General features: G+C 40.7%; 1 protein-coding gene across 6 annotated transcripts in view; it reads left to right on the plus strand.

Moving 5' to 3' along the window:
• The window catches only part of dachd (dachshund d), a 97,923-nt gene that overhangs the window by 64,935 nt on the left and 10,614 nt on the right, over nucleotides 1-22,374 (plus strand). For 4 of the 6 annotated variants that reach the window (XR_011037755.1, XR_011037756.1, XM_068330282.1 and 1 more), the window contains 3 exons: nucleotides 8,422-8,593; nucleotides 8,703-8,848; nucleotides 9,001-9,141. Coding sequence is in view for 4 of the 6 variants with exons in the window: in XM_068330282.1 (XP_068186383.1) it covers nucleotides 8,422-8,593; nucleotides 8,703-8,848; nucleotides 9,001-9,141 (459 nt within the window). In the remaining 2 variants the exon portion in view is untranslated. Of the gene's footprint in view, nucleotides 1-8,421; nucleotides 8,595-8,702; nucleotides 8,849-9,000; nucleotides 9,142-22,374 lie in introns of all 6 variants that reach the window. The other 2 variants (XM_068330283.1, XM_068330285.1) reach the window with 1 other exon arrangement.

The raw sequence follows: 22,374 nt of genomic DNA on the forward strand, positions 1-22,374 counted from the left end.
CACAGCGAGTCCAAATCATCCTGTTTACTCAACAAATAATACATGTATAGCTCATCCAGAAGGTACATCAAGATGCTGCAATCTGGGCCAGTTAGCCTTAATTTTCTAAGATCAATGCATAACTAGGCTCCTCTCTATATGGGGTCCGTACTTTGCCATGCTGCATAGCTGAGTGGAGTCAGCTTGGAGACCGTGGACTAATTACTGGAGTGTTTACTGCTCTGCTGGATAGCATTTGTAGCATTTTGGATCATATCAGTGAGTCGGTTTGCTCTGCTCGAGACAGATAAATAAGACATTAAGACCAGGCTATGTATGAATGCAATTACAGTGGGGAAAATGACAGTCATCAGTTATAAAATGAATCTTTTAAAATGGGCCCTGCATGTATGTATACTTGCAGAACACACGTGCATGCATCTCGGTAGACAGACTATATCGAGACACTGTTCCTGCACTTTGATAGGGATCTGTTTGGTCACACTCTCTGTGCCAGCTGTCAGACCAGCTCCACTGCTGCGATTTAATTAGTCTGTTTATGTCCTTTCTAATAATAAAGCTCTCTGCGTGGAAGGACACATCCGACTAGCTCGCTGCACTGATGCTGGTGGCGCAGCACAGCTAAATGTGGGCCATGATGGAGGATGGTGGCTACTTCCTGCTTCTCTAGACAGAACAATGGCCCTCAGGCTCAGATCTAGTATCAACCCCTACTCAATCCTAACCTTAACCATTAGGGGATAAAGCACATACTGACCTGATATGAGTGTCTAGGGGCAACTTCATCCATCTTCCTCTCTAGCTCTCTTGTGGGAGCATTTGTCAGCCGAAGCTCTTGAGAGAGACTAGATTGTAGCCATGGGCTGAATAGAATTCATTTCATGAACATATAACGCCTCTTTGGCTGCAATATTATTGCCTCGCTTGATTTATACACTGGTAATGTGGCTTGTTTAGATATTATTTTATTCTGACACGGAGGCTGAACCGGGCAAAATAGGTTCCGTTTAAGCTGCAAGTCCTGAGGAGTACGGGAGTGGTGGCAGTAACTGCATCAGACACTCAGAGCTAGACAAGAGAGTGGCAGAGCAGACAGACAGCCTTCCAGCTTGAGTAAAGCGCTTGATGGGTCTCTGTCTCTCTTGGGCTTTGGCCCTCACCATCTCTCTATTAGTCTGCCAGGCCCATGGGAGCCAGGTGACAGATAAGTGAAGAACAGCACACACATTTTAATAGACATTTCAAAAGATAAACTTGATAATCATTTCACTTTTTAATGAAGTCTAATGTCCTCGTTCTAATTCCAGTTGCGTCGGCTGCTAAGCATCAGCATTATACTTGAATATGCATGATTGGGAAACTGTGAGGCACACGGATTTAGCTACAAAATACACAAACACAGACAACTGCAGAAATAGATTGCAATAACAGAGGGAATTGATTAAACATTATTTTTTTAATGATCCATATCAAGTTCTATCCTCTTTGAGTGGCAGTAGAAGCCTCTTAGAGCGGAGTAAACACGGTGGGAGACTGCGCACCAGACAGACTTTGTGTCATGGAAATATTTGTTTTAATGTCTCGTGTGGTTAGTTCACAATAGCAGGAGCAGAGCTATAAAAAAACAACTGACCAGTCGAGTTGTCATCCCTCATCAACATTAGGCTTCATTCTTCATTAATTGGATGGATTAATTTGGAGCGCTTTGATGCGGGGCTGATGCATGCGTTTGGCTGTCCCCTCCTCACTATTCTCTGTCAAATTGAATTTAGCCAGGAATGGGTCTGACCTTTGAAAGTGAAGAGATCAACACAATCTGAAAAGACAATGTCACTTGGTGTAAATGTGATATGTGTAATAAATGACATTCAACCTTTCAGTGATGATGAGCTTTCACAGGTTGCAATAATGCGGAACATGCATGGCCTGTAAATTTATAGAATGAAGAATATTTTCCATGCAGAGTTAAGATGTCGCAGCATTAGAGCTTGGATATCATATGCGCTCATTTCATTATGATTATGTCTGAGCAAAAACATTAACATAGAGTAATAATATTATCGTTTACACAGTAGCAGCAATGACGATAAGGTGATGACAACAAAAGCAGCAGAATGATGATCTCTTCTGCTGTGATTACCTGGTTAAAGTGTTCCACTGCCTGTCTATGACACAATCAGGGCTGGAATCAAAGAGTATTTGTGCCACTGAAAGTGTTTTTAGTTTTGTTCCATCATAGCATTCCATCGGTTGCCCGAGCCAAAGAGTTTTTCTTCTCTATTATGATATGGGAACTCTCATCCAAATAGAGCCATCAGCTACATTGAGCCTGGACATCTTAACCATCTCACATCCTCTCTGCTGGGACCAAGATAAAGACGGTGCAAGAGGGCAAATTCAAATAATGCTAAAGTTTTTTCACCAGCATGTCCTTAACTGTGTGAACAAAGAGCAATGTATTTGGTGATTTAGTGTATTTAGAGTTCCCAATAAAGTAATACCAGTACATCAACGTAACCTGACAGTCTAATTTCATCCACATGCAATTTCTGGAGAGCAGTGAGGAAATAAACTTGTTACTTATTTTCTCTTGTGAGGTGAAAACAGCAGAGGATCTGAGAACACTGGAGGCAGCGGTGCTAATTTTGTAATTAAAACAGATGATTTGATCCAATGACCACATGCAAATTGATCCCCACACCCCCTCGACAAAAGTGATATGACGGCAGAGTGGGCTGTGATTGATAACACTCGTCAATATATTTCATTTCAGTAGCCTTAGTCAAATGACAACTTGTGTCATTGACTGAAAGCAATCTTTTTAAAAGGGGAGCCTTTGCTAAGTATCAGATGAAAATGATTCCTCTGTCTGCTTGGGTGTCACTGTCTGTGGGAGCTTTATTGATTGGGCTTGAATATATTGCACCCGCAGTAGTAACAGCTGCTAGTAATATCTCTCCTCTCCTTCTGCTCCCCCCCTCTGCTCACAGCACTTTCTACGCTTGGGCTTATTGTCAGCGATCAGATGTTGATGCTCTCTTGCCGATGTTGGGTATTCATCAAGACTGATGTGTGACAAATGTAAAGTGAGCCTGATTCCAACCAAAATTAGGGAAGTGAACAGCATTTGCTAATGTGTCCTGAAGGCCTGGCTGTCTGGGCCACCCCAGTAATGTGCATGATTGTGTTAAGTAAAGCCACCATTGTCCCACCCCTCCAACCTCATTCTATACACTCTGCATTATCAAGCACAAGGATGTTGGCATTGACTGGTAAAGGTCATTTACTGTAATGAGATTTGCCATATCGAAGCATATGGCTTGATTATTGCCCCGTTTGTTAACATTTTCAGCTGAGAGACAAATAGACAGCTAAAACTAGGGCTGGAGTGGGTGGGGCGATGCTGTTTAGCGTTTTCCCTTTAAAGATGGAAAAAACTTTTTTTTTTACAACAGATCTGCCACAGATATGATTGATCTTTCAATTTTCATAAGGAACGCCTGCCATTAGACCAAAGGATTTAAATTATCCTATGAAAGTTGCCTGCCTTGGATTTTGTACACTTAAAGGACAAACACCTCTGCCTGTCTTCTTGATAATTTCTACCACATATTACAGCCCAGCAGTTTGGGGAGAAAAGCCATTATGTTATCTCATCAAACTGCAAATCTTTTCTTATCGTGGATTCTCTTACGTTACATTATATTACACTTACATTACATTAAATTAAGCATGGAAGTGGGAAACTGCCCATCTGAATAATTGGAAATTGTATCTCTTTATCCTGGCGTGCTCAACACATCATGTGTGTTGGTTTGAATAAGATTGAAATGTGTCCAATCATTGCGTTTATGGTAATATAAGATATGTTTTGTATGTGTTTTCATGTCTGGCCTACTCAGTGTGTTTACATACCTATATAGAATTATCTACACAGCCACACCGTTTGAAGATGGACCTATACGTTTTCATCTTTGCCTCTCCTTGTCGCCACATGATGCATTCTTTTTATGTATCCGTTTGCATGTGTACTTGTGTGTGCGTGCATGTGTATATGTGAGTGTGGCAGGTATTTAACAAAGGCAAGATGTTTACTCTATCAACATTAACTGCACAAACACAAAAGGCTTCAAAGTTTTATTCAATGACACCGAACGGCTGTGGGTGGCTACATCAAAGCTCAATACCTTCCTCTCTCCCCCCGTTTTAATGAGAAACAGGACTCACCAGCCTTGGCTGAACCTGCCATCTGTGTGTGTGTCTGTGTTTTTTCTTATTTGCATCTGTGCATGTGTGTGTGTGTGTGTCTGTGTGTGTGTGTGTGTGTGTGTGTGTGTGTGTGTGTCTGTGTGTCTGTGTGTGTGTCTGTGTGTGTGTCTGTGTCTGTGTGTGTGTCTGTGTGTGCGCATTTGTGAATGTGGGAGACTTTCTTTGCATAGGTAAGCTTGTGTTGTGTGAAATGGCACCATGAGCCAGACAACATATTTATGGAGGCTTTAAGGAGCCCTTCCATGTCACATGGCAGGATCTCTGATTTTTGGAAAGAGATTAACAGTTATAGTAAAGACGAATTGATTTTTAGTGCAATGGAGGGGCCTCTGAATGTTGTGCAGCATGACGGATCCTTTGTCATGAACCATTCATTTTCTTCTGGGACTGGTGTGCAAAGCCTCGATACGACCACAACAAAGAATCTCCATGTGTGTGTGTACCGCCGTCTCACCTTTGTTGGAGGAATACACGACATGGGGGCATTTTACAAGCGCAATTAGGAGGAAAACTGAAATTGCTTTGCAGGGGTGGACTGCATATGCATTGTGTAGCGAGTGAGTTCATTTAGCTGCTTGACTGGCATGGTCCTGTTCAGTTTGACAGATCAGAAGAGGAAAAAAAAAATCTCAACGCCATGAAAACCAAAGGCTTAGCGCTGCTCAAATCAGCCCTTTGTCTCGTTCATTTCAAATCAAAGGATAACCAGGAATGTTTGTTTGACAACAGCATTTACAATGCATTGTTCTGAAGCTCAGTTCATCCCAAACAAAGACAGATAGGCTTTAAACAAGTCATTTAATTAGCACCGGATCCCCAGCTCTGGCTCGCCAACCAATTATACATTCCTGAGGTGTAGGTCCTATTTCACGGCAGCGAGAGGCAGATCCTCTCCAGCCCTGTCTCCTACAGTACATTTCTCCCTTCCATTTAAGAGAAGGTAAATAGCCCAGACAGACAGCTTCATTAGCTAGCGTCTGAAGAGCACGGGGCCGATTGTCGCTTAAATAGTGCACTTTTACTGCAGGCCCAGCCAGCGACCTCCGATCAATTACAGCTGACATCATTGTTTGTCGGGAGCTTTTTTTCCTGGACAGAGGGAGTAAAAAACAAGATCAGTCCTGAGCTTTGGCTGAAATATAATCTTCTCCCTGTCTTTGGTTCTTTCGCTCCACAAACAATAAATCATTCAGTTGAAGAGATAATAAAGTGCCAAGAAGGAGCTACTTTAATTTTTGTCAGGGGAAATCTGTCCACAACAGGGTTAGGGGCAAAGGGTCAAGCTGCTAACTCCATACCATTTTCAATGACAATTGTTTTGTTCCTTATTTCTTGTTTTCCTCTGGTTCAACAACAACAAGAGCTGATGTCCTTTTATGTGATGCTGAACTGCTGCAAAAATCACCTCAGGTTACCATTACTGTCACTAAAATAAGTTAGTGCTCTCGTTCTAATCATTTTAAAACACTCAAAATTTGATTGTGTCCTAGTGTGAGTTTTGTAAAGTATCCGTCTTACCGTCAGCTGGTTGTTTCTGATGTAACAACTTTTCAATCACGGCGTTACCAAGGGCTGTTTTATAAGATTCAGTTCATCCTCTGTGATTCAGATCTTTGCTTATCCATGCAGCGGTGCTTGGGAAAGCACCGCAAAATATAATAGCTGAGCTGTTTATATTGGTATTAAGTGATTTGTAGTTTTAATGATGGTAAATAGGAGTTCACCTTTTCAAGTCCCTCAGGCTTACTTCAGGTAAATTAGTCCATTACTTGTGCCCTTCGGAGTGAATGGGAGTGGGTGCGGGGGGTTCACTTCTCATCAAGTATGAACTTCTATCTGAGATAAATACAAACTGATAAATATGTTTTTACATTATGCCCACTGGAATATCCACAGAATATCTGTGCAATTAAAGAATCAGAATAATGCTTGCTGATCCGCTTGTAGGAGAGAGAAGCAGAAAATCCTACTTATTATTATCAGCAGGTAACAAATTTTTCAAGATAGTGAGCTGTAATTATTCTCCTTTTTTTCACCAAGACGGCATCTAGCAAAGGGAAGAAATTGCATATGAATGAAGTCAAAAACACTTTACTTCAGGTTCCCTGAATAAACGTCCCTCTCACCTTGCTGCTTTCATCAACTAATAAAGGGATTTGGCCCGGGCCCTATTGGACTGTGGCACATTCCCTTACAGTGGCCAGAATAGGCTTTCATGGGACAAACACAGGTTTGCGGCGGGGCGACATGAAAGGGGCTGGTGGGCATCGAAAGCGAGACTAATACCCCTCTGAGCGAACAGAGGTCCTGTGTTTCCCCTCTAGGATGCCTGTCACCAAATCCCACACAGGTAAAACAAAGATATAAGCGCACTTGGTGTTCCAGTTTTTCTTCCCATTTTACTGATGTTAAAAAAATTCCATCAATCTTTATGTCTGAAGCTGTGATTGGATTGGTGTAATAAATCCATCTCAAAAGCAAAATAAGTCTCCTCTCTCTGGCCCTTGAGTGGCCTTGAAAGCCTGATAGGTAGCTGAAACCTCTCCACGTTGTCCTACAGTAAGTACCCCCGCAATCAGGCCCTCTGTGGTGTTTTTTAATTGAGCTTAGCCTGCTGAGTGGTAATTGATTCAGTCTGAGCCACAGCAGAGGCGCTGATACAAGGTGCTACTTGGCTTCCGTCTTTCTTTAATCTCTCCTGCTTTATATTGTTTGGGAATACTCGCCACTGAGAAACTGCATGCCATCTTTCTTATGGAAATCAATGCTTCTTTTGGAAGGAGAGGAATGACACAGAGGAGTACTTCTCATGTCCTTTCATTTTCAACCAGTGTCCTTCTCTTTAGAGGCTTCGCCATGCAGAACTCCTCGCCCTTTGGTTACTGATGTTTTGTCAGAAAAGAGAAGTGTTGTTGTGTGGATCAGCTTTCTGTAGTGCACTATTTTTTTTCTTCGCTTCATCTTTCATGCAGTTTTCCGTCGCCTTGAACTGGGCTGCCAGGAAAGAGCGAGAAAAAAGGAGTGAAAAATCAACAGACAGGCTCAATCAAATCCAATAGTGTCTATGAGGTTTTCATAAAAGCATTTTAGGAAAAGCATCTGAGTGGGGAAGGAATGAGACCAAACTGTTCTCAGTCACTTTTGATCCTGCCAGTTCAAAGTCCCCATAGAGTGGAGCGGGCTGAGGGGGGAGACGCTGGGGTGGCTGGGGGTTCCAGACACCTAGCTTTGACCTTCTGTCTGCGCTCATGTCCTTTGAAAGTTGGCTTGTTTTCATTAAGCCATTCAGAGGCACGGGGCAGAGACACAGTTTGACTAACTGCGAACCCCCTATGGTATCTTTATCCCACTTTCTTTACATTTCCAGACTGCTAATAGTTCAGTTCTCGCAATTAGGCCAGCATTGCTCGACAGCTATTGAATAATTTAAATAATTTAAAAAATATCTCTGATGTTGTAATTGAATACATTTTGTGTTTATTAATGAAAAAGAAATGAAAGTCCCATTATTGTGCGAGCTGAAAGTGACTTAAAGTGACTCTTTTTGGTCTCCTCTTCCTCCCCTTGCTCTGGTGTGGAATAGCTTCTATAATTAGCCTGAAGTCATTGGCATACTGTGGTCTGACCGTGCTTGTTTGCCATTAGTACGCTTAACTGTTCATTTGGGTAATGGCTTTCAAGATTCCTTTTGTTTTTACAGAGATATTTTTTGTATGTAAATATTGAGATAATTTCCATAATGTTCCATTTTTATTCATCATAGAATAATTGATGCATATTTATTGCTCTGTAAACTTTGGTCTTTGAATGATTGTGTGTATAGTTATCACCCCCCATTTTTTTATTATTATTGCAGTGGGATCTATTATTAATATGCAGTGTTAAACATTTATGTGTATTATGTTAACATGGAAAGATACCAGAGATGTTATTAATTTCAATTATTCCATTCTTCCCTAATGGATGGCGGTGCTAAGCTTTACTGTTATTAGACACCGATTTTGAAGGGTATCTCAGTAGTGGGAATTACTGATCACTGAATTAACAGCAGCTGGGTTAGAGTTTCCAGCAGACCCTGAGAAGTTTCCCCAGTGAGTATCTCACTCATAATATGCATCATTGAATAACCAACGACCTCTTCATATGCCTCAGGCCTGGAACTCCCCTTCATGATGATGCCACACCCCCTAATCCCAGTCAGCCTGCCCCCAGCCTCTGTCACTATGGCGATGAGCCAGATGAACCACCTCAGCACCATTGCAAACATGGCCGCAGCAGCACAGGGCCAGAGTCTGCCCTCCAGAATGGTCACCTCTGTTATAAAGGTAACTTTTAAGGCAGACAGCATCAATGTCACAACACTGCATGGCTGGATCATATATTTTGCTTCAGTTACACTGGATATTTATTTTGGTTTTGTTTCTGTCGCTGCTGGGGTTGCAGGAACGTGTGCCGGACAGTCCCTCCCCTGTTCCCTCCTTAGAAGATCACAGGAGGCCAGGCAGTCACCCATCATCTCATCGTAGCAGCAGTGTGTCCAGCTCCCCAGCGCACACAGAAAGTTCCTCAGACAGGATATGTATGTCTCTTAAGAACCCCTCAGCACAGCTAGTCTGACTAAAATAAAAAAGATAAAGATCTCATCAGTCTGTTGTTATTTTTTGACACATAGTATTAATGTGTCTTCATTAAGTTCACAATGACCCTTCTGCTTTGCCGTTTTCTCTTCAGCGGCACACCACAATGGCATGTCCATGAGCCACGCCCTGCTGGGGTTGTCCCCCAACATTCCCCCAGGGCCCAAAGAGGGAGACCTGGCCCATGATATGAGCCATGAAGGGGCCGCACACAAGAGGATTCACAATGACAAAGGTGAGCTGGGCTATATTTAAAGGGAAAAAAATGATTCGTGGATGAGGTCATCATGATATACAGAGATTTTCAACTTGACAACATATTAACTTTCTTTTATTCAGTGATCGTAATGTGTGTCTAAATATGTATATATCATATGTTATACACACACACACACACACACACACACACACACACACACACACACACACACACACACACACACACACACACACACACACACACACACAGTATATATCATATGTTATACACACGCACACACACACACACACACACACACACACACACACACACACACACACAGTGTGTGCTGTCAATGCTTTCCAGGAACCACATGCAATTTGGGAATCCGGGATTGAGATCTATTTATCTTATTATTTATGGTAATTTACGGTTTCTGTCATTTTACTCGACGTGACATCTGTCCACAATTACTGGAATTGTCAAATCAGTAATTTGACAATTCAAATTACTGATTTGTCAAATCAGTAATTTGACAAATCAAATTACTGATTTGTCAAATCAGTAATTTGACAAATCAAATTACTGATTTGTCAAATTACAATTATATATTGTAATTATATATATTATATATATTATGTTTATTAAACATAATATCTTACTGTTTAATAAACAGAAAATAAACATATTATAAAACATATATCATATTATACCCGTACTAGCAGGAGCCCGTGGAAATTCCACAATAAAACAATAATATCAGAATTTGTTTTTCTTTTTTTTCTTCACCGTCACAAGAAAACAAACAGCTGTGTCTGACGAAGCCGTAACGGCTCTGTCTGTGTGGGACAGATGAACGTGAAGACGAAGGCCGCTTTGGCGTTACGGTCCGGCCATCCGGGTAGATGGCGGCTTCCTGAGTTTGGTCTTGGTGAAAAAAGCATCGTGGTTCCCCACATGACAACGTGAGGTCCATCACAATCAAAGAACATAAACCACTATGTTTGATGAAGCCAAAATGGCTCGTAAGTGAGAGACATGGACAAATTTGAAGACCAGAGCTAACTCAGTTAGTGGCTGGAACTTCCGAGTAGACATCAGAAGCGTGACAGCGTGAGGTTTTCAAGTGAGCTTATTCAAATACATAGGTGGGGATTTACTGTATCATATCGCGTCATTTACCCCGTCACCCGCAATGCAGAAGAACTGGCTGTACTGTGTCCCCTCATGACTCGTGGTTAATGTGTTCCAGGAACCAGAGGCGAATAACGAATTTCGCAATATAGAGACAAACTATTTATCTTATTATTTACGGTAATTTAAACATTTATGAACCTTCCCCATACTGATATTAAACTACCTTCTATCTGTATTACCTTTTCCCCCACTCTTATCGACTGTTTAAAGCACTTTTGTGTCTCATAGAAGTGCATTGCGTTCGTAACACGTACGGTATCACTTGACGACCTACCCAAAATCCGCAATGAGGTGAAGTTGCAAGTGCTAATGTGCGAATGCGTGAGGGTGCACTGTACTATATTAAAAAAATAAAATTTAATTGTTTGTAAGCTTAAAATTCATTTATATTAACCAAATATTATTGAAAATGCATTCATAAATAATGTAGAGTACAGAATTGTATTCTACTTACCTTGGTTCAGCTTGAAAAAAAATGTTATTTGATTTACTTCGTTTTCTGACTCACGTCTCAGCTCCTGGAACCAAAAAACAAAGTAAGCCGAGGTGAACTTGTTTTTACATATACATAGTATTGAATCATATATATAGTACATGTATATGTATGTGAGTGTATTTTGTGTGTTTGTGTATATATATATATATATATATATATATATATGTATGTATGTATGTATTATATATAAAAATGTATATATACCACATATATACACTATGTAAATGTATATACATATACATATATACATACATACATACATACATACATACATACATATGACATATACATGTACTCACACAAACACACACACACACACACACACACACACACACACACACACACACACACACACACACACACACACACACACACACACACACACCCTCATGGTAAGTCTGATAAAATGTCTAAAGCTTTACAGAGAGGAGCCCGTGTTTGGAAGTCGACAGGAGTAAATGGAGGTAAGGAGCACTACCAAAGCAGTGGAAACAAGAAGCCCTCTTTTAGTTAATGTGTCACCAGAGGCAGAACAGCTCTGTGAGACGATTGTTAGTCAGACTCTCAATTCCTTATTTGTACCATTTCAAGTGGAAGATCAATTTTGGCTGATATTCTGTTCACCTAAAAAACAGTAAGACCTTGAATAATTAATATGCGACGTCTTTGATCATCACCCAGCAGTTTGTTCTGCTGAAATGATATTCCTCAGGTAATAGCAACAACAAAATAAATATGCACTTCAACAGGCCTAACCTACGTAGCTGTAAATATGTGTGTGTATGAGTGTGTAATAGAGATCGGACTCATGCAATAAAATATGTAAATTAAACTGCCTTGTTTTTTTATGTAGACAGTACATTATTTTTTAAAGACTAAGATAATTTTCCAGTAGTTTTCATTTCACAGATTTAATTACCCAGATACTCATATCCTATGCAGCATTAGGACACTGCAATTACAGTAAACAGGTGCGATCATTTCAGAATATTCTTTCAGCAGAAAGAAAAAAGGACAAATGATTTTAAAAAATGAACCAATAATAATGAGCTCCTTTCGGTAATTAGAAAAACATTATCATGTGGATGTTGCAACTAAAATAGGTTTCATGTAATCACCCAGATTTTGTAGTATTTGATTAATAAATAGTCTATTTAGTACCAAATTAATTATCATATTTTTGTACAAATATGGGGAATGAGTTTTGTATCTGTAGTAGTAGACGTTTATTACCCATTATTAATACCAGAACTTCAATGACAACACACATCAGTATTTTTATTATTAATTCCTTTCAGTGTTTCATTATAAATTTGTAGCACATGTACAAAAAAAAAAGATGGGAATCTAATAAGTAAAGCAGATTAAATATAAAATTAAGAAAATAATAGATTTTAGTATTCTCTGTTGGTTTTGAGCAGGGGAGGGGCCGGCTGTGCAGTGCGGGGTGATACAGGGTGGGGTGATAATGATATTAAATCCACTATGGAAATCACTGGGCTGTACTGTGTGTTCCCTGTTGGGTAGGTTGACGTGAAGATCAGTGCTAGACCTTCACTTACAGGGTGTGAAACAGTGAATAGTAATAATTAGCAGGATCATGAGCTGAGTTTGTGGGTCACAAACTTTATAAATGTGTGTGATGGTGGGAACTGTGTGTGTGTGTGTGTGTGTGTGTGTGTGGTGTGTGTGTGTGTGTGTGTGTGTGTGTGTGTGTGTGTGTGCATGCGTGCGTGTGTGTTTTGTGTATGCGTGTGCCAGCCAAACTGAACACTAACTGAGAAAGAAGGGAGATTAGCCAGGAATCCTTGTGCTGAATAAAACGAATGTTTCCTCACAAGCAGAAATCAGACTTAACTGAAGTGCCTCCTCCATACTCAGATAATCAACACAAATGGACTGTAATTTCTTTGCAGCATTAGAGGAGAAAGCAAATGACCCAGCAATCCACACCAATTCCAGCTAGTTGACCCACACACATCCACCTGCAAACATACGCCATGTTATCTTTGAGATTGTCAATTCCTAGTATGTCACTGGACTTGATTAGAATTCTGAGCTCTCCGGTGTGTGCACCAGAGGTCTCAGGCTGTGGAAAACATTTTTATAAAATAACCCATTAATGCAGAGGAGTGCAACTAAATTAGTTACCAATTTGCTGAGCATGAATTAATGAAGAGAGCTTCTCTCTGCTCCCACAGTTGTAATTTTCATAATAACCCCAGACCTTTATTTGGCAGGTTGTTTAGTTTTTTCGTTTGAAGGTTTTCATTAGTCTAATGAGGACTGTGCAAGGGCGAGCAGTCAGCACAATTTACATGAGGAAGCTATCATAATAAATGAGGCAATTTGAATAACATGCACAGGTTTATGCAGCGAGATAAGAGAGATTGTAGCAGCCAGATTCAGAGGTAACCAATACATTAAAACCAACTAATAGCCAAAGTAATTCCAATAAAAGCTTTAAGTGAAGGAATAAAATAATGATAGATATATTGAACTGTAATGATATGATACATGATGCATTAGATTAATAAAATAAATGTGTTTGGCGGTGAAGGAGCGGAAAGGCCTCGTCGTCTGAAGCTTTGTTTATGGTGAGCTTTTTAATTAGGTTTGTTCATCGCATCAGTTTGTTTAGATAAATGAGATAACAATCCAATGGTTTAATGATATCTCTCCACTTGTTTGATCTTTATGATCCTGGCACAGCATTAATTTAATCTCATGCAATGCACTCTTAGAAGGGAGCACGGTGGGCACAAGGAAGGATGCGATGCTGCGGCTCATATGGAGGCTGTTTAAATAGCCAGACACCTCAGAGACAGCCGCTATAATGTCACATCACTCATATCCTATGAGCCGGTCTCATCTTTTTCATGTCATCTCTGTTGATGAAGGACAAAGACTTTGTTGTCGTCGAAAAAAGACACTTTCCAAACTTGTGTCACCTAGTGCATAGTAACCAGATGGTAGCTGTATTTCTTTTTCTTTTCTTTTTTTTTTGAGGGAGGGTGGAAAGGGAGGTGCTAGCTGTTGTTTGAACTTGATTATTTTTTGTCCAAATTTTTCCCAGAGAAAGCGAGCTGAGATTAGATGTGTGAGAAAAAAGCCTTGTAGAAAGCTAAGTGTTATCTCACATGTGACTAATTGAATTGCTTCAAACAGAAAGTCTGTGGCAATAGCTTCCGACAAGCCTCTGTCTCATGAAACAGCAGGTAGCTGACAAACAAGGGGAAATTTGAAAGGTACTGAAGCCTTTGGCTGTAAACTCACTTTGGACATCAAACACTTGACATCATTTTATTTCCTTGGGGAGAAGGTGTTTGAAACACAAGCCATATGCATGTACATCCAAGTATAAGAGTTTTCTGTAAATACCATGTGGCAGTTTAAGCATTTTGCCAGCAACAAATTTCACCACTTTCCCTCAGCCTGCTGCAGTTAAATGTGCCACATCTCTTTTATAGTGAGCAAGAATGCCTGACAGCAGCATCTCAGGCAACTTCAGTACGTAAACCAATCCTGCAAACCATATTTCAAAAGTGGATGATTCACTGGTAATACGATATTGGCACTTTCTTGGTAAATGTTATATATCCTTGTTGAAACAACAGGAGATGCATTCATAATGTCTTTTCAAGCACAAATGGATGTTTGTTGTGGTGTATTATGTCACCTAGAGGTGCATCCTTTCATAACTGCTATCAACAGGGCGATCGTTGATGCACTGAGCGCTGCTGCGGCCGCTTCGGACAAACTTGATTTGTAACGCCTTCTCTTTGTTGGGAAGCTGACTAGATGTCCAGTTGAAGAGCTCAGGGCTGGTTCACTTTAAACTGACTGCAGTCCCAGCTTACCATCTGTATGATGAAGTGCAGCAGGTACCAGTGTCACAGTCTATTACATGCAGCTGCTTTGTACGAGGACCTGTGGACAATGATGGGCTCGTGGAGAGAGACAGATGCGCCACAAAAAAAGGATGCAAAAGACTAAAAAGTGATTTCCAGCCTTTGTAGTCTTAGTACTGTCTTAGTACTTAGTCTTTATACAATTTCCTCCGGGATTAATAAATTATCTATCTATCTATCTATCTATCTATCTATCTATCTATCTATCTATCTATCTATCTATCTATCTATCTATCTATCTATCTATCTATCTATCTATCTATCTATCTATCTATCTATCTATCTATCTATCTGCTCCTCCTTTGCATGAGCATCAGCAATGAATAAGAGGAAGTCAGGGGACTTTGGGTCAGGTGAAAGTTTCAGCATCACTTTAGTGCACTTCCTGTGGTGTAAATATTGTACTGACATTGATGGTATCTCTGCACGGTATCATTAAAAGTTGGCTATGTTCAGTGTAAGCTCATTCTCTTCATCTTTCTGACTTTAGTGCATTGTGTTTTGTTCAGTCCTTCCAATGTCCTTGGCGTTGCAAGCTTCAAACACATGCTGACTACCTGACTTTCCCTAAGTCAGGAGGCAAGATCATTAGCCATCACAGGCCTGAAATGCGACTTGGCAGACAATAATGCTTTATGATCAAACAACTTGTCAGTGCGTCCTGTTGAAATGAAACAGTGCAAAAAAATAATTCAATAGAGGATCAATCAAATTTCCCCAAGCCCATGTGAGAGAGATTGCTGATGGTGCAGAGGGGGGCAACTCCTTGAGGACATGGGAGTTCATTTGGATATTTGTTCCCCCTCATGAATGTTCCATTGCGTGACACCATCTCCTGCTAATCACATTTCTCTGAAAAGGGAGAGATGCTTTTAGGGACGTTGAAAAGAGAGAGGTTCTTTTTAATCTTTGAAATGCCTCAAAAGTGACAGAATGCTTTCTCCTGCCAAGATGTGAGCCTAGGATGGGGAGATAAATATGCTGTGGTCAGCTAAGTGTATCTAGTGAGCAGAGAGGCAAATTTAATAATGCATTATCATTCACTGGCGAAGGTGAAATCTCCCTGTCCATCAGAAAGCTGAGGCCTGTTTCATGTTACCCTTCACTGCAAATGAACAAGTGCTTTACTCAGCCATACCAGAGATGCTCAGTAGGCACCAGTGCGCTGCTGCATACGCTGCTCTGGACTGTCAGGAAAACAGCTCTGTAATCAAAGCAATCATCTCTCGGTCTTGACTGGAGACACTGATGATCACAGACCTCGTTCCTGATAAACCTGTTTTGAACAATAACCTCCTTCTTTGTTTCATCCTCCTCCTCTCCCTCTCTGAGAACACAAGGTGCACTTTACATATCTGAGCATCTGCTATTATGCAGATTACGGGAACATATTTACACGAATGCCCTTGGACAACAGCGTTCAAATAATTATGAAGATTATGTAGGCTGCCGAAAATTTGCGATTCAAAACAATGGGTTACCTTAGTAGTGGCGACTGTTGCAGACAGATAAGGTTGACCCTGAATATGTATTTCTGTACTTTTGGAGATATTCTGCTGGGTTGTTTGTATAATTTAGCATTTTCATGTAAACAGTAATTAAGGGATGTTACCACCATTCCAGGGCCAAGCTCTGCCAAGGTAAACAACAGCCCTAGCAGTTTGCCACAGTCCATCATGTTTACAGACTTGTAGAGCTGAGTGCTGTTTGTATGCTCTTCCTTGGCAAAGCCCATAAAACACAACCAATTGGATGCCGAGTGTTGAACACAGTCTTATCATCTGGCAGTCTACTCACTCACTTGAGGACATTGTGAGTCAAACCTTTAAATTTTCACTCTGCGATAATTACGCTGCTATACTTGAGCTTTTATATCCTTTCACTGAGAAAGTAAATCATTCCTAATAAAGAGAGGAAGAATAGTGGGCGGAGGGAAAAGTGCTTGAGGACTAATTCTCTTCACTCCCCCTCTCTGTTCTCTATTCTGCTTTTTGAAAGCCTTTCTCTGAGTGTTCCAGTCACCTTGACTTTGCAGCTGCAGCCTTATAGTCTGTTGCTTATCCTGCCTAACCCCAGCCTGTCAATTAGGTGTTTAAAAATTAATCTCTTTAACTGGAAAAACCATACCAGCTTTCTTCTGTCTGTAAATGAAGTGTTATTAATTCACACAGCGCAAAGCCAGCATTAGAATAATGTTATCAAAACAGATTTCCACACGTTTAACACATTGCTCCCATTAAAAACCCTATAAGTATTTTTATAACTGTGGAACCAGGCCCACTAATGGATTTGCATACTTTTTTGACCTTCCTCACCAGGCAACCGCAGAAGCCAGGCCTTTAAAAGTTTATATTTCCCATTTCCTCTTTTGTTCTTTCATCTTCATTTAAAAGCTGCTCAGTATGTTGCGTCTGGATTCGCTCCAGCCATCGTCTACGCTCGTTTAGCAACGACAGAACCGAGTTGCCTCTCCCTGTAGGATAGCAATGCCAGGCAATGACACCAATGTGTCTACTTACCCCCTCTCAACGTCCCCCCACCCATCCCCAAACCCCGGGAAGCTCTGATCTAGTGGGAGGCTATCTGGCCAACCACACCAAGTTAATACTGGTTCCATTAAAATCTGGTGATTATGGGGGATTTCCTGTCTTGTTTGTTTGTTTGAATGCTTAATTATCAATATGTAATTGGCATGTGTATTTTGATGTGGGGTGCATATTCGGTGGCACATTTTACTAGACTGCACATTGCTATCGGATAGAAACAGGACTCCCCAGTCACTAAGTTAAGCTGCATGAGAACTTATTCTAATGAATTAATAAATGCCAAACAAAGGGGCACCAAACAAAGAGTGAGAAATAAATGGTTTGATGATTAGCGGGTCAGAGAGATTAGTGGTGCATACAGTGCAAATGATCCCCTTTTGAATTGTGAATGATTTAGGAGAAATACCCAATCAATAGTATAGGCCGATTTAATCTCTGGGATTCTTCTATCGATAGCTGTACCCAGTCTCCAAGGGTCAATATGCAAAGACAATGAAAACACCTTCAAAGTGCCTCACTATTATGTCCTTCTTCTATTATTATCTTGTTGGCATTTTGGGCTCATAGTCAATAGGTTAAATTACAGAAATCTATTCAAGTCTGCCCACCTGTCATTTCCTATTCTGAGTCACAAGTTTATTTTCCTCCGTTTGCCTTCCCTTGCTGGTTTGACTAAAAGGGGAGGATGTGGATGCGGCGCTGGGATCTCTGACCTTAAATCACCTTCTGTGTCGACCAGTCTAACTGAGATTGTCTATACAAAATACCATTTTGTCTCCACTGCTGTTCGCTTTAAGAGCTCATTTGAAGGTGTGCGCTGGCAGAAACAAAGTCCTGTATGCTTTTATGCAGTCATCACAGTCAGCCAAGCCTGTAATCCTCAGAGGTCCGATAATGACATAGCCCCTGCATTTATTACATGGAGGAGAGGAGAGAGGGAAAACGCTGACTTTGAACAAATGAACACTCTGACCTTTATGCAATAAATATGACATGGGCCGCATAAAAAGACAAGATATCTTCCTCCTGAATGGAAGTCAACATGGATTCTGCTCCCTAGCCTCTTGCTCTCTCTGTTCCATTTCAGTTTTCGTCTCTCTCTCTCTCTCTCTGTCTCTGTCTCTGTCTCTGTCTCTGTCTGTCTCTGTCTCTCTGTCTCTCTCTCTCTCTCTGTCTCTCTCTCTCTCTCTCTGTCTCTCTCTCTCTCTCTCTCTCTCTCTCTCTCTCTCTCTAGCTGTTTCATTTTCTTCGTTTTCGACCAACAGTTAAACAAATTGTGGAATCGATTTGAATTGCTTTTGCCATAATATTATAATCTATGCTTCAAAAACACTTTTCTACTTGATCTTTTTCTTTACTAGGTGTGCTGCACATTCATTCTGATCTTCACGTATTATCTTAAGTGTTATAATTTTCTTACCAATTACAGCAATAAATAAAACTCTCTCCTCATTCATGCCTGAAAAATAGCTTTAACAGAGTATCAACCCATCACTCCATATTTTGTTATCTTGGTCTGATCCCAATTGAGCATTGCAATTGTCTTCTTTTGTCACCTCGGACAGCCTCTCTGACAGTAAAGGATTTATGGTTATTTCCACCATGCGTCCGTCTGTGGCTCTATCTTTATATGGCCTTGAGAATACGATTCAATTTATTAAGGCAAAGCAATGGACTCATTACTTAAAAAGGTGGTGAGAGAGAAACTAAGGGAGAGGCAGAAGTGACACACTGAATTGGTTACTAATGGAAAGGCACAGCCATAGGGCAGTTGAAATTTAATGATATCCTACAAGAAAATATGAAGGTGTCACTCTCCAAAAAGTCATGCTAAATGTCAACATTTTAAGGTCCCGGCGTTAATTTTATGCCTGTGCACAGTAATGTTTTGGAGAGCATTTAGGAAACACGGCCCAGTGGCCAGCCTGATTATCCCGCTCACCTTTTCTCCTCTCTCCAAATGGGTTTGTGCAGCAAGCGATTTCATCTCTAAGTGAAGGGAACATTAGGGAGGGGAGAAAGAAAGAGCGATAGAGGAAAACACGCGATTTGATTTTCATGCTGTGATAAAAGAGTGGGAGCCAAATGTTACCTGTTAATCTAGCCCAAACCGACCGGGGCTCTTGACTTTGTCCCCCAGCAGGGATGGGGCAAACACTCATTTTCCTCTCTCCGTGATGAAAAGGAAATTAGCTTAAATGTGATGAGGGCACATTAGTTTGTGTGTTGTGTGTGTGTGCTTAATGAGTGTGTATGTGTCTGAGGGTTTTTGTTTGTGAATACATGCACATGTTTTTTGATTTCTTCTCAGTGCGTACAATACATTACACACACTTTACCATATGCAGATGGTAGTTCTGCTGAAGGAATCGGTCCTGTGTTCATCACATATCTTTGTCACATTATGACCCATAAGTTGCTTCAAGTCAGTCTGAAGCTTCAGTAGGTGGAGTCAGTTGTGTTGTGACATAACAGTATTGGTGATAACCATATCTTTTATAGATGTTTATATGGGTGTCTTTTCACTAATCATCACTGTAACTGTTCATTTTTATGGTTTGTACAGCTATAGATGCAGAGCCTCAACTTCACTCATATTTTGAAAGAAATTATTTTGACCCTTCATAAAAACCAAATGACAAACAAATCAAACAAATGTACTCAAATTTTCTATTTAATTTCCACACTTTATGAAAATATTATCATGCACAAAATATGAAAAACTGGTATCCTGCTAGTCTTTGTTGGACTATGTGCTTTCTGTAATGTTAGTTGCACAAGCCAGCATATCTTAGCTTCATTTCTCAACACAATTCCCAGAGTTGTGAAGTTGATAACGGGCAATTCAAGTAAACAGATGCTTTTTCAGATGCTATTTACTTTACAGTGTGTGTGATGGGCACTTTACCTGTTATTATATATTGTGACCAAAAAAAAAGTAAATGCCATAAAATCTTTTCCTGTTATCTTTAATCTTAACATCTCTTTTTTCCCTCTCTAAAATTTTTGTTAGACCCCTCCTGAATTCAGGTTTTGATTTTTTAATGTATTACAAGTTTGGAAACACTAACATACTTAAGAAAGAGATACAGACTAATATCAGCTATCAACATTAGGTGGCATGCTGTTCTACCTGTTTATACCGATAGTGTCATCACAGCTGAATTTAGATCTTTCAGAGTTCAGACTTCATTTGCAAGATAAGCTCAAGCTCATGTTTTTTTTAAATTGTTCACAGAACATGCAGCCACACTGTTTGTCTAACTCTGCATCATCACTGCATCCGTTCTGGAAAACAGATAATTCCCTTGACAAGATTTTCCAAATGTTAAGTGCAGGTGGAATAATGCAGTGTTAGCTGCTAATGGCTGTCCAAGAGGTCCTATCCACTCCATTTGAAGGAGGCAGATTTCCTTGCAGCCCCAGCAGATCAGATTTAATTGTGCAGTGAAAGGCATTGGTTTGTGTTAGCTGTGCTGACAACCTCAAGGTTTAGCATTCACTTCTCCTGCTGGGAGGAACACGGGTTTGCAAGGACAAAGGCTTCACCTGTCAATATATCACACTGACTGGCCAGCCAAATGTACCTCTGCTCTCCCTCTCCCCGCTTCCCCACTTCCTCTCTGTCACTCTTTCATTCTCTGCACACACATTCTATTCCTGCCCTCTCTCCCTTAGATCCTGCCTCACAAATCTATCCATCCATCCATCCATCCATCCATCTTCTGTCTTCAACCAACTCTCCTTCTCGACATCTTTCTCCCCCCTCACTCCCTCTCTCCGTGTCATTCTGTATCTTCCTTTCCTCCTTGCTCACATTGCATTCTTGAGAAGACTCAGCTGAAATGTCCTGAGGGACCCAGTTTCAAACACAGGAACCAGAAACATATGGCACATTTTCAACTCCCAAGGTCAATTACAGCTATTTATCCAGAGATAGCAGCTAAATTTCCCAAGGTTTCTTCTAGATTTACCACAGATTGTAATGTGTGTCTGTCACATTTTTAAATCAGGCCAGTTTCCTCAGCTTCTTTCCACACCCTGTGACTTTCCATCAAATATTCTAAAGGCTTTCAAGTGGGTTTAAGACATGTTTTATCTCTGGTTATCATATGCTCCATCTTTTTTGCTTCAGCTTTGCTCGGTCCAAGTGCCTCTTGCAACACAAATCTAATAATATGTAAATTGGAGATAAGCCCAGATCCCTCCAAGTGATATTTTTTACATTCATAGTTTGTCAAGTCAATTCCTGGGCCTCTGTTTTAGCCGCACAATACATGAGGAGTGAGAAAATTAACTGGATAGGTGATTCATCATTGCTAGCACTCTGTCAAGGACTCCCTCTGCAGCTATTGAGAGCAGGGGGGGTTTGTTTTAAATTATGGCATTTCATTCAGAATGTATTGTATTTACAGCGTCCCATTTTTATTTGTGGCTCCTATTATCCGCCGAAACAGTTGTGCATGAAATGTTATTTGTGACAGGGGTGACCTGCGAGTGTTTTTCCACACAGTATTTCATAGCCGAGGGGGGTTGGGTTGCCTTAACTATACTTTTACCGTACGGTAAGCACAAGAGGCTGTCACAGCTGCTGCTGGCAGCCTTGCTAGTGGAGAAATATCACCTGGAAACAGAGTACTCCATTCCACTGGCCCCCATCACTCCAACGCCTGTCGCTGTAATTAAGTTGAAGTCAATGATTCTGGAGCGATGGTGAGAAGTAAACATGCAAACACATGCCAGCTTTTGCCGCCAGGAACAGAGAAAAAGAGAGGTGGTGGTTGGTGGGGGGGAAGGGGGGCAATAACATCAGAAGCAAAGAAACCACAGATCTAGATCATGTTCAGCTGGAAATTACATTTGAGTTTCATTAAGCCAGTTTTGATTATATTGATTGAATTAGTCACTTATTAGCTTCCTGTTTTTTTCTTTGAACATGCCTCTATTGGTGCACAGCTCCTGGTAGAAATGTTATCTGACAAGAGGTGCTCCACGGTTGTTGGAGTCTGTCGAACAAAACATGCTGTTTGCTTTTCCCAGAGCATGACAGGTTGTTTCCCCTGCAACAAAGCCATCAAATATTCTATGTGATCCAACATTGTGTTGTAGGGGAGGCCTG

Source organism: Antennarius striatus, chromosome 12 (assembly GCF_040054535.1).
Source record: "Antennarius striatus isolate MH-2024 chromosome 12, ASM4005453v1, whole genome shotgun sequence".
Taxonomy (NCBI): Eukaryota; Metazoa; Chordata; class Actinopteri; order Lophiiformes; family Antennariidae; genus Antennarius; species Antennarius striatus.